Source organism: Erpetoichthys calabaricus, chromosome 5, assembly GCF_900747795.2.
Source record: "Erpetoichthys calabaricus chromosome 5, fErpCal1.3, whole genome shotgun sequence".
Lineage (NCBI taxonomy): Eukaryota > Metazoa > Chordata > Cladistia > Polypteriformes > Polypteridae > Erpetoichthys > Erpetoichthys calabaricus.
This window is the reverse complement of record NC_041398.2, coordinates 155,882,096-155,895,590: the sequence shown is the minus strand read 5'-3', so window position 1 is coordinate 155,895,590 and position 13,495 is coordinate 155,882,096. Positions and strand designations below refer to the sequence as shown.

General features: G+C 38.8%; 1 protein-coding gene across 12 annotated transcripts in view; it reads right to left on the bottom strand.

Annotated features, from left to right (window-relative positions):
• adgrl3.1 (adhesion G protein-coupled receptor L3.1) overlaps window positions 1-13,495 on the bottom strand; it is a 1,303,645-nt gene that overhangs the window by 408,323 nt on the left and 881,827 nt on the right. For all 12 annotated transcript variants that reach the window (XM_051927733.1, XM_028802158.2, XM_051927732.1 and 9 more), the window contains one exon: window positions 2,317-2,537. In XM_051927733.1, the coding sequence (XP_051783693.1) occupies window positions 2,317-2,537 (221 nt within the window). The remainder of the gene's footprint in view (window positions 1-2,316; window positions 2,538-13,495) is intronic.

Sequence of the window (13,495 nt, the reverse complement as noted above, 5' to 3'; positions counted from 1 at the left end):
TAGTATAATAGTATTTGTTACAGTGTGGCCCGCTGATGCACGTATGGCAGTCGAAGCGGCCCACCAATGGTAGTGAGTTTGACATGCCTGCTATATGTAGTACCTTACATTTACTAACATTAAGTTTCTGCTACAAATCTGCCCAAGCCTATGTGCTTTCCAAGTTCCTCTGTAATGATTCAATGGATACTAGAATATATGCCAATCCGCCTAACTTGATATTATTTAAAACCATAACAAGCTGGTTATTTATATTCCTATCCGATCATTTATATTGTAACGTCAGTGCTAGGCACAGCAAAGGATGGATTCTCTGTTCTTTACATGAATCTTTGAGGTGGCTCGCTATCCTTAAAAGGAATCCTTACGGTTTGCCACACTAGTTGTAAATGCGACTGTTTGGAATTGCCATTTTTTATAGGCACTACTGCTATTGACAATATAATGCCAACTTATTCTTTTGTTGATTCATCCCTGTCTGACGTAACTTGTCCAGCAACACTGCATAGTCCTCCCTTAAAAGTTGCTGTCCACAATGGTCACTTCCAAACTGTTTGCAACAGCACATAAACTCATTGAAGTGGTGGTTTGGTCTTCTCTCCTGTTTTGGTCATGCAGCCAGTGTTGAGGGCACATCAGCAGGGTTTTTGAGCTCTTTGTTGTCAGCTGGCACAGCAGGGATGTTGCATGCTACGCTGGCAGGTGGCACAACCAGGATGTTAAGTGCTGTGCTGTTATGCAATGCAACAGAGATGTTCAATATTCGTCATTTGTGGGCAACTAGGTGAACCTCCTTGTGTGGGGATGCAGATGTTCTGGTCTTTTTGCTGCTTTCCTTTACTGAACTGGTGCTGCAAACCATGTTCCAAGTCTGAATCTTAACTTTAAGACTCTCCCTTCACTGCCACTTCACAACCCCTCTACAATCTGCCTTGTCCTTTGCCTGTGTATTTTTGCCACTGACTCCGCTTCTCATAGCTCACTTGGGAGTCAGTGGCAACTCGATCTGTCACACTTTTCCCCAGCCCCATCAGCCTGAAGCTCTGCTGGTGTCCGCGCACATGGACTAATGGACCTTAGCAGACGGAGAAGTGGTGGAGGAGCTCCAGAGGTGTCAGTCTCTCAGCTGATTCCATCCCTGTACTGCTGGTGTGAATGGCATTCCAGATTACGGATCTGAGCCTTCGAGACTCTCCACCACCTCCTCTGAAGAGCCAAGCAGGTTTGTTTTAGGTCTCTAAAGCACCTGGCACTTTGCTGAGTCGGAACGTAGGTCCTCTCCATGTCCCGTTTCTAACCTTAATGTAGCATTGGCACCGAGTGCCACAATAGATGGATTCTCTGCTCTTTACATTGCTCTTTGAGGTGGCTCGCTATCCTCAAAAGGACTTTTTGCCTTTTGCCACACTAGCTGGAAAATGCATGTGCGAATCTGTGGAGTAATGCCAATGTATTCTTTTGGTGACTTATCCCTGGCTGGTGTAACTTGTCCATCTCCATTGCAATATTTGCTAAAAATAGTAGAAACCCTAGCACTGACCACTGAGGGACTCCACTCTTAAAATCACCATTTCAGATAAGGTTTCTGTGTTTGAGCCAATTCCGCACCCATCTACACACTACATCTTGAACTCTCACTTCTTTTAGTTTGATGCTCAACCCCTCATGTAGGATCTTATCAAATACTTTCTGAAAGTCATGATAAATATTATATGCACTACTTTTATCCTATCCTTTTGTTGCTTCATTAATAAAATTCTAGAATGTTAGTAAAAAACAACCTTCTTTTTCTGAACCTATGCTGACTGTTCAGTAAAACTCTTGTTCTTGCCATATGTTGAGTAGTGTGAGATTTTACATGGATGTTTTGATATTGTTTGCTATTGTCAAACACTGGTCACCGTTGATTTATACTACATCAAACTTTAATTTCAATTCTGCATGAAAACTTGAGATTTAAATTTCTTGGTCATCACTACAAACTGAATGCGATAATTAACACACAAAAAGTATAATTTTTTGGGGGAGTACTCCTTTATGGGTATATTTCACACAAACAAAAAATTTTTAATCGCACACAAAACCATTTATACATCAAATAAAATATCAAGTAGCATTGCAGACAGTAGGACTTAAGGGACATTAAAGACTTGATGTTATTTTGATGAAATTAAGTGGATAGGATTGACAAGCTTTATTGGGCAAAGTGGTCTGTTCTCTTATAAAATGATATAGTGTTCTGCCTGCTCATCAACAATTCTCTTAAAGGTATATACATGAAAGATTATATTTTCTGAATAATTTGGTTATACTTACACACTGTCTGTTCCATAGCTTCTATAGTCAACTGCTGCTGACACAGCCACTATCAAAGCAGGAATACCATAGCCAACCAGGTAAAAGTACTTTTTCCGTGATTGCTCACTTTCAAACACTTCCACAAGCATAATGTAGAGCTGTACTCCTTCCAAGAACATCCATGTGAATGCAGCCAAGAAGAAAAAATGGAGCAGTGCAGCAAACACTGCACAAATAATCTGAAAAAATATAAACAAATAAATAATTGATAATTTTTTTATACATTTAAAACATTTATCTGCAATGAGCATTTAAAGATTATAAAATTCACCACTTTTATCTTTACATAGGGTGTCACATACTGTATGTAATTAAAAGCTATAAGATACTTTTCTGCTTTATCAGCAAAAAAGTAACTCAACACTCATTTAATTCAACTGCAACAGTCTCTGAAATTTGATATTTTATCCATACCCATATTTGCAAGTCCATCTTATTTTGTGATACAGTAGATTATTTTTTTGTCAAAGAATATTGTAACATACAGTAAATGAAAAAAATACACACCCTAAAATGTTTGACATAGCAAGCTAATTATTAGGCTAGAATATGCCAGAACATATTAATTAATTGACCAGTGCATATAATTTTATTTTGGCTTTTAAGTTTACCAGAAAATGGCCAATATGGAAGGAAAGAAAAAAAAGAAACTGCAAACAATATGGAACTGAGACTATACAGCCTGAAAAATATCAATAATTGATTAAATATTCTACCATTTTCTTCACTGGTCACTCTTTTAGTATGTGACCCTATCAGGAACCTCTCAGCATGATCTTGAATGACTGCTAGAAAAAGGGTTCAGATTTCTACACTTGTATGATAAGCACCTTATCAAATACTAATCTAAAAATGACAAAATCACCTCACAACAAAAATAATGTATATGGCTAATATATTTTTTGCAAACTTATTATTTAAGCACACAAAGACAGAAAGATACAGTAATTACTAGGATCATGGAATTACATGTCAGTGGTAATTGGCCATCTGACTAATTTTGTTAAACAAAATTGAATATATATGAATAAACATGGATAGATACAAGAGTATACTGTGAAATATTTTCATTTTAAAAAATACAGCAAGTATGTAAAAACGTGTTCAATCAGGGCCAATACTACAAGAATTGGGAGGTACCGCAAAATGTAAATTGCTTTGCTGATTAAATATCTAAGATTCAGCCAGAGTGTCATATCTTGCAAGTTGGTACATTTTTAGTTATAAGTTAGACATGGGCCCAAACTGAGATCTGTGGTGGGAGCATTTAAAAAGTAAAAATATTATCTTCCCCAAACCTCAAAACTAGCTTTGGGAATGTTTCTAAAAGGCTTTCATAAAGTTAGTGGGCTAGGAACTGGTAGTAGAGTAAAATGCAAGGTCTTGTCTTTTGGTAGGAATAGAAGTCTGAATAACACAAAAGAAAAAGCACCTGTTGGTGGTACTGAGATGATTAACTACAAAAGGCACCTTTACTCTATATAGAATGACTCAAGATCTGTTAGTCTGGCCCAAAAATGTATGTTTTTTTCCTGTTTTTATCCATCCATCCATTTTCCAACCCGCTGAATCCGAACACAGGGTCACGGGGGTCTGCTGGAGCCAATCCCAGCCAACACAGGGCGCAAGGCAGGGAACCAATCCCGGGCAGGGTGCCAACCCACCGCAGTTCCTGTTATTATACATTGATTTATTTTTAATTTCTGCCTTGCTTAATTGATTTAGTTAATAACCTCCCTTTTTATTATTTTTTCCACTTGGTATTTATTCTGGGTTAGGGAATAGATCATTTTCTGTTTTCCACAAAGTGTAATACAACCATACTAGTCAAGCTCTAAGCATGTAAAGTTTACTTATTCTACAGTTATGTATTGCAGAGACATCAGCTAATTCCAAAGAGCTGCAGTAAGTACTGGGCATGGACCTGAGGTACTGGGGGTGTTATTTTAGAAAATCTATAGCGTCTTCCAGAATTTGTTATTGTGAGATTACTACTTAGTACTTACTGCTGTGAGCTACGCTCAATGCCAGGGGCAGATGAGTAGATTCCTTCACACAGAGAACCATAGACACATGGAATAAACTATCAGGTACTGTGATAGAGATTGTAAGTTTAGGGGCATTCAAAACTTGACTTAATTTTATTTTGCAGAAATCATGTAGATAGGACCAGTGAGCTTTGTTGTGCTGAATGTTTTGTTCTTGTCAAACATTTCCTAATATTCTAATATCATTAAACATTTAAAGTTAAGTTAAATTAGTATTGGCAGAGCAGTATCTGTAGATTAGACATGTAGAAGTGCATTTTTTTTAATCTGATCGTTGGCTTTTAACATATACCACTTAAGTACAAGGGGTCAGGCCATCTAACTTGATGGACTTTCATTTATTTAAATGTGACTACAGTTTAATTTGTGGCTTTTTGTGAGTTTACAGCATCTATAAAAGGAGACAAGAATCAATGTACTATTTCCTTTTTTGAGAACAGTTTTGTCTTTGTGTTTTCACATTCACCTTGCAAAGATTAACAGCAACTTAGCAGACCTATTTGTAAAAATTTCAAATTTTTTGAAACAAATGCCAGTTTTAACACATTGAAATTTACAAATGCATTGGCAGTAAAGCACCTGGAAGATGCATTGGCTATACAGTAACTAGAAGTTAGAAATAACAAATCTAGACATTAGGGAGTACTCTATTGCAAAAGGAGCAGCACAACTGCTGTGAAATGCTTCAGTGCATGTCTCAATCTATCCATAGATGAACAGGATGAAAAACACTTTTATTTATTAATCAAGTGCATTATCTGTTTTACAGGCAAGAGTCAGTGACCACTGGAAAAAAATCTAATCTTAATCATAAATGAGGGGAATAAACACTCAATGGTTCCATGTTTTTTGATTTTTAAATGAATTATGCATTTTCTCACAAACAAGCACTCTTCCCCTTCTAAAGAGTTCATGCTCTCCTGAAAGCAGAAACAATTGGGAATGGGGTTAATCCCAAAGCATGTGAAGAAACATGCCAAGAATATTAAAGAAACACAGATGAGGACTGAGGTCAGCAGTATAACATATAACATAAAATGTACAATGATCAAGGTAAAAAGAGAGCACAAATTTAATCTAAATAAACTAATGGTTGATCATTTTCATTTTTAAGGGATAAACAGATGCTAGTAAAGAGGACTTTCCATAAGATGGAGAAGAAGAACAGAGGTGATGGTATCTGACTAAAAGTTTTGGTAAGAGCCTAGAAGATGTCTTAGATGGAGATGCATATAGGGCTGCCAATGGCTTTAACTTTGTAGACAGCAAACAGAAAAAATCTAAAAAGGTAGGAAGGATAGCAAAGAGAAGAGCGGGAGAAAAAGGAATATGAGGAAATATAAAACCTGGACCTCAGTAATTGGAAAATTCAGAAAACATGTCACCATGCCTGGTATGTAATACCAATACAAAAATCTCACAGTAGATGGAAAAGTGTTGGACAGATTTAGTGCATATGAAATAGAGGGAACTAAATCTGGAAAACAGTACTTTAATTTCAAGGAAATAAAGGGATGAATAGATAGAGATCTAGGAGAGTCAATATTAAATCAAATGGGAAACCAGGGCATCGGATTAACAGATGGATCCAACCAGATCCAAATCCACTGAAAAGTAAAAGCCTGGTCATATAGTCCTAAGTCAAGGAAGAACAACCCCCAATCTACAAAGAATCTGTTGTAGAAAAGGCACTATATAGGCGCCTGACCCGGCTCAGAAGGACACAGAGGCACGTATAAACACACAAGGACTTTTTATTTTCTTCACCCGTGGGTGCACGTCTTCCCCGTGGGCCACAGGCAATACACAGTCCCAAAAGCACAATCCCAATCTCAGCAACAACACACTCTTCTCTCCCACCACTCCTCCGCAAGCTTCGTCTCCTTCCTCCCAACTCTGGCTCCCTGAGTGGTGGTGGCTGGCCCTTTTTATAACCCACCCGGAAGCATTCCAGGTGCTCGACCATCTGGTTCTAATTGCACTTCCGGGTGGGGTTGAAGATTCGACCAGCCGGGCTGCAAACTCCATGCAGCTCCCCCTAGCGGCCATCCGAGCCCCCAACCAGGCTGTGGAGGACTCCATCTCCCATGGAGCCATGCGCCAGGTTGGGGAATCATCGTCTGCCAGGGAGGCTGCCACCAAGCGTCCTGGGGGAGGTATTGAACTGTTCATGGCTGCTCCCCCGGAACAGATGCAGCAGGGACATCCCTGCCGGGCATGGGACCTGGCTGTCCATTACACTGTTTAATTGGGAGCACCAAGATGCAAACAAGTTATAATGATAAGCTATAAAAACAACAAAAAAGTCAATAATTTGAGAAATTGGAACACTAAAGCCCAAAATTAAACCAGAAATCTGAGTCAAAACAGGCACGCTCAACTTCTTAAGTAGTTCTGAAGTGTGTTGATTCAATTTGAAAAGTTTTTTCATTTAGCAGTAATAAAGTTTGGATTTCAGATTATGTAAATTGCTATCTAATGTTGGACTAGTGCAATAATAACAAATGTGGTTCACAAGCCACCTGACTAGCAGTGTGGATTGTTGCTACAAACAATATTGTGACAAAATGGCTACCGCAACAAAAGATGCAGCACCAGATACAGTCAGTCCTTGAGTTCTTAAGGCCTGTGCTGACCAAATTTGTGGTGTTCCCTGTTACCTGTTCAGTCTGTTCCTATGGCTGCAGAAATTGCTGCTGATGTGGAAAACATCCTACATTGTTCCATTTCCAAAGAAGGCAAGCACCTCTTCATTTAATGACTACAGACCAGCGGCACTTATGTCTCACAACATGAAGACCTTTGAGAGACTGGTCCTAGACTATAAAGATGCAACTATCTATCTGCTCCACAAGGCTTATTCTCATCACAACCACTGTGAGGATTATGTTTTTTTTTAATTACTCCAGTGCTTCTAGTACATTCCAGCCAGCCCTGTTAGGGGTTAAGCTTAGGGATATGCATGTACCTATGGTGTCATGAATAATGGACTATCTGTCAGGCATACCGTAGTGTGTGATACTCAAGGACTGCGTTTAAGATGCAGATGTGAGCAACACTGGAGCACCAAAAGGAAAAGTCATCCTTTTCTCTTTGTTCTGTACACATACGACTATAAATACTAGGTCATGTCACTTGCACAGATTCTCAAATGATTCACCACTTTTGGGGTGTTTTGATAAGGGGGATGAGTCAGAGAATAGGAGTCAGGTGGAGAACTTTGTTCCTTGGTGCTGAAAGAATTGTCTACAACTTAACATCAGTTGCAGCAAAACCAAGGAGCTGGTTATTGACCTTTTGCTGTGCCAAAGAGCTTCCGTGTCTGGTTCCTATTCAGGCAGTGGAAGTAGAGTTGTTGCGCTCCTACATGTACTTGGGAGTCCACATTAAAGACAGGTTGTAGTCCTCTCAGAACACAGAGGAACTATGTAAGAAAGAGCAGAGCAGGCTCATCTTCCTTAGGAAACTGCATTCTTCATTCTTTTAATGTGGAAAGTGACATCCTTCGCATCTTTTACAACAATGTGATGACCATTGCAATTTTCCATATTGTGGTGACCTGGGATGATAACATTACTTCTATGATAAGTGGTCCATGGCACAGTGCCAGTTTTTAAATAAATAATCGCATCCCAAGAATGTGTAGGCTCAGAACGGGTGCTGCTCTGACGTTGATTGTGATGCTTGGCTGATTGCACACTCATGTACAAATGCAATTGGATTAGTTAGGTGCCTCATTCACACCTCAGAGTGGGCGGAGGTTCATGTCTGCACCCAGTCAGGCTGTATAAAGGAGACTGCACAGCAGAGGGAAGAAGGAAAAAAAAACAATGAAAAATAAGAAGAAAAAGAAAAAAGTAAAAGTAGCACAGGGAGAATAGAAGGAAAAGAAGGGATAAAAATGAAAAGAAAAAACAACTGAGAACAAAAAGAAAAGAAGGGAGAACAAGAGTCAGAGGTTAAAAGTGGAAAAAGCTGTGGAGATGGAAGATCGGGAGCCACCAGGGTGCAGAGGAAAGGAGGCAGGCAGCTGGGAGGACAGCACCTAGGAGGAGCATAGAGCTAATGCTCAACGGGGGTGAAGAGGGACCACTCCAGCTGAGCATTTCTTGGGGTAGCTGGAGAGACCCAATAGTCAATAGTCACAGAGTGCTCCAACATAAGGCTGAGGAGTGGCAGCGGGAGGCAAGGCATGGCGCACTGCTGAAAGCTGGTAACAGCAATGACTCAGACCTGTGACAAAAGGTTGGCTATGCCTGTTGGAAGAATGTCTCTTCCCATCTGGCGAAAGCAGAGTGGACACAAGTTTTAAGAAAGGATGCAAAAGGGACTGAGTTTTTAGAACCGTTTCCTGCCTCATGATTTTAACCTCATTTTTAGTCAGTCAGTCAGTCTTTGTCCAACCCGCTATATCCTAACAGTGTCACTGGGGTCTGGATATTTATTTATTGGATTATTTTAACCTCTTCCTTCACATACATTTTTAAAGATTATTTATTGAAAGCTGGAATAACTACATTAATTGCATTTTGTTATTGTTCTGATTGATTTGCTGGATGTGTGTGTCTTCATTTGCCTGGCTCATCTCAGTTCAGACCTATTCACGGTTCCGGGTTGAAGGGGTTCCCAGATGCAACAAGGGAGTATGGAGCAGACCCAGACCATCACAAGGCCCACCAAATTAACAAGCTAATTAAAGGTGCAGATTCGGATTTGGAGCATGCTTGTGGACCCCCTGGAGGCATTAGCAAAGGAGGGAATTAAAACAAAGCTGAGTGCCATTATGAACAAAGCTGCATATATCCTGATCCTGATACACTAACACTGAGTACTTTCAACCAAAGTGTGTCAAGAAATGCTACTGGGGCTTCTTTGTACCAACATCAATATGCCTGTATAATGCCTCACCATGAGTGTGACTGCCAAGAGATTTTATTTATTTTAAAATTTTCTTCCTTTTTAGTCATTCTGGTGTGTGTTCAGACCATAATGTGTGTGTGTATATATATATATATATATATATATATATATATATATATTTATCTATTTTCAGTATGTATTTATTTATTTAAAGAGCTTCATGAAAAAGCCAACGTTCCCCCATAAACATAAAAAGTGCACACAAAAGGAAATGGGAAATGTGATTTTATGTTGGTGTATTACAGCCTTAAATTGAACTGTGTAAAATAAATAAGCCTGCCCCATTAAGAGAATTAACCAGAAAAAATTCTGATTGGCGAATCAGTACAAACAGGAAGGGATAACAAAAAGTAGCTATGTCTTGTGCTGCAACATCAGTAAGTGAGTGAGTGGGTGGGTGAGAGAGAAACAGCTAAAGAGAATAAAGTTGTACTTTGGTCAGTTGAGGAAAGGTAAACACCTGCAGTTGATTCCATTTGAGTAGCAGAGTATTGATAAGGGTTTAGATAGATAAGATTCTGTACTAATTGTATTTATTATTACAATATTTGTAGTTATTTGTTAAAAAAAAAAAATTGTCTAAAAGTGTATATAGATACATTATACTGGCTATCGAATCAAACTGCTAAAAAACTTACTGTTGAACATCCTACTACAGATGGCATGTAAAAGCCTTCACCAATAGTTTTACTTCAACATTCATCAAAGAAAATGGGCCATTATTAGAACAGTCTGATGGTTCTATGATCATGGCCAAATTAACTGAGAGTGTTCATTTTGGTAGAAGAGGCAGCAGAATTAAATTTATGTATAAGCTGTATAAGTTGCAGTATTATCTTAAGTACTTAAGCTAACAATGTAACTGGGGAATCCAACAAAACAGCACTTTGTGCAGACACCCTGGGGAGGGTAAGGTTGTTTAAAATATTTAATTTCAGAAGAGGACAGTTTAGAGTCTTGAGAAAATAATTTAGAAAATAACTCAAAAAACACTTCACTTTTAATGCCTGCCATGGACACAGAAGCATCCCATTTCAACAATATTAACACCAAAAAAATATTAATATCAAGCCTGTATACCGTATATATCTTAAATTTCACTTTCTGTAAAAGTGTAGAATTTAAATCAGGTCTGGTATATGCAATTACTGGAAAATTCTCGTGTTCACAATACAAGTTTTCGTGTCCTTCAAATATTAATTCAAAATCAGAGTTTGCAAGCCAGGAAACTAGCATAAATTGTTGTGAAGTCATGAATATAGCCTTTCACAGCCATCGACACATTATCAATTGAACTGGACTTGATAGTTATTACAACTTGAATTTCAACAACATGGGCATTTGCATTGCTGCAAATTAGGAAAAGCCAAGAAGGGATAGGAGTGTGACGTGAACACTGGGTAAATAATTAGAGATTTAAAAACGGTTGGTGTCAGTTGTGGTGCTTCTAATGTTAAAAGCAAAATTAGATTAATGGCTAGCAGAGACAGACTGTGAGAATTGTTTACTAATGAGGGGTTTACAGAATTATTAGAAAAACTGAGGGAAAAGTATCCAACTAAGACTAAATGAAGTAAAATAAAATGTTGTATGCAAACATCAGAGGACGGACATCACTCTGGTCTTCATCATGACTGGAACTTTACTTTCAACTTTAAGTTTAAACACATTCCACAGTCTTAATTCTTGTCTAATTCTCCTAAACAATCAAGTCACCAAAACAACAGATGATTCCATGAAGAAATATATACACAAAGTAACACTTCTAAAACAATTCTGCTATAATTTCATATACTGTGCACAGGTCTTAATATTCTAATAATAATAATACAATTACTACTACTACTACTACTATTACTACTAATAATAATAATAATGATGATGAGCTATAGACATTAAAATGGGATTCTAGTCAAAATGAAAGTAATTTCATAGAAACAATTATCTGATCACATACACATAGAAATAGTTTGTTTAAAAGGACTAGATATTACAATCCCTGACGATTCAGCACAGCACTTGCCTTGTGCGGGGTTTGAGATGTCCTTTGTGAGCACCACATTGATAAGGACCATTTAGTGTGTGGTAGGCAGCTGGAATCCATGCCCAGCTAGGACGCCCCTGCACACTGAATTCAGGGGGAGCAGCCCTGGAAAGTGCAATACCTCCCCCTGGACGCTAGATGGCCGCCCCCCTGGGCTGGAATAGTGCCGTGGTTTCCCGCAGGGCTCCCTGGTAATTGGAGTTGGGGGCAGCCCTGTTGGGTCCCACAGGTACCGACAGAGGGTGCTGTGTTTGGGACTCCTGAGCCTGTGTGGGCAACAGATTCATCACACCTGGAAGTACCTCCGGAACTCGGTGATCAAACACCTGGAGCACTTCCAGGTGACCTATAAAAGGAGACAGCGACCACTATTCAGGGGCCAGAGCCTGGTGGAGGAGGACAAGGTTGCTAGAGAGGAGTGGTGGTGCCAAGGAGGAGAAAGTATTTGTGTGGTACTGGTGGTTAGTAGTGCTTGGGACTGTGTTGTGGCTAGGGGGTTTACGGGGAAGACGTGCCCTCCAGCTGAAGATAAATAAAAGTCTTTTTATATTACACGTGCCTCCCGTGTTCAATCTGTGTCGGGTCAGGTGTTATATAGCATCTTCTTACAAGTGATGTTTCCACCAATACAACATATCATCAGTTGCGTACCCCAGCCTCACAGGATTTTTCGGCCTTTTACCACAAAACACCCTCAGCTGAGGCAGGCCCACCACAGGCTGATCAGACCTGTGTGTCGAATGGTTATTAAGTGGTCATTTGGCAGCCCAATACTGTCTCCTTTCTCTTCAGCTACAACCAGTGACTGCTTTTTTCAGTGGCAGTGGCAAGTTCCTTAATTACCTTCTGCTGGACCTGCCTTCTGATGCCCACTAGCTACAAAGCCCTTGTAGCCCACCTCTAATGGATGCACCTTCACTTTCCAGCCTCACTCTTTTGCCTCAGCTGCAAGATTGGTATACTGCAGCTTTTCACTTTTATATTCCTCATCAATGGCTTCCTCCCAAGGGACTTTTAGTTCAACAATGAAGACACATCGGCAGGAGTTAGACCAAGAACCAAGTCTGGGCAGATTGGTGGCTGTGATTTCAGGTGGGAAGGTGAGTCTCGGATTTAGGTCGACACACATTTCCAAATCCCTGGCTGTACTCAGCGGGCATGAGTCAGAAGATGAGGGCTTGGTCCACTGTTTCTCTCCTTACCACATGAAGGATGCTAGTTGCGGGTAGCCTGGGCATTTAGGGGGATGGCGTTAGTTGAGACTCTCTTAGCCTCTAGTTCTGAGGTCTCAGTACTTGGTTATGACACTACATGTATCTTCTTTGCATTAATCTATTCTTATAATCCACCAGGATGTATTAGAGGGTAGATAATATGATAAAACAATATAAAAATAATGCAATTCAAAAATATTTTTCACCTGTTCAGGCATATTTTCTAATTATATTTTTGGAATGATATGATCAAGAATTTCTAGAAAGGTCAGAAAATTGATTCCAGTTTAATTAAATTTCATTTTTTTGTTCATAAATGTGAAATTAATTGATAGCGAATACAGTTCATATTAGTTACTAATATATTTATTAATGTGGTGGATTAAAACAAAAATCTTATAAATGATGAAAAAGAAGCATGAAATAAATGAAAATTATGGATTATGGAAGGTCTTCACTGTGAATAAAACAATTACTACCATATCACATTATTTTGAAAAGTACTGAAATAAAAGTAAAAAAAAAAAATGTACTACTATGTCACCTTATTTTAAAAAGTTATAACAATAAGGAGTCTGATCCAGTCTTTGATCAACTACAGGGGAATGTGAAATAACTATAGGAGGAGGTAGTGAAAACTGTAGGGGGTAAGTTTATTATACTACAAAAAACAAAAACACAGTGTCCCATTTCCACATCAGTATAAATAAATGTAAATTATAATGTAATAAAGGGTAATTTTTGTCATGTTAAACATTGTAATTAAATAGCATAGTAATTACTTCAGAACTACAATTATGTGTGGTCTTTGGATTTTGTGCGACAGTTTCACTAGGAAGCTGAGGTGAAAAGATCAAAATCACGTGACTTATGCACAATCGAAGTGATAAATATTCTATGAAGTGGCTATA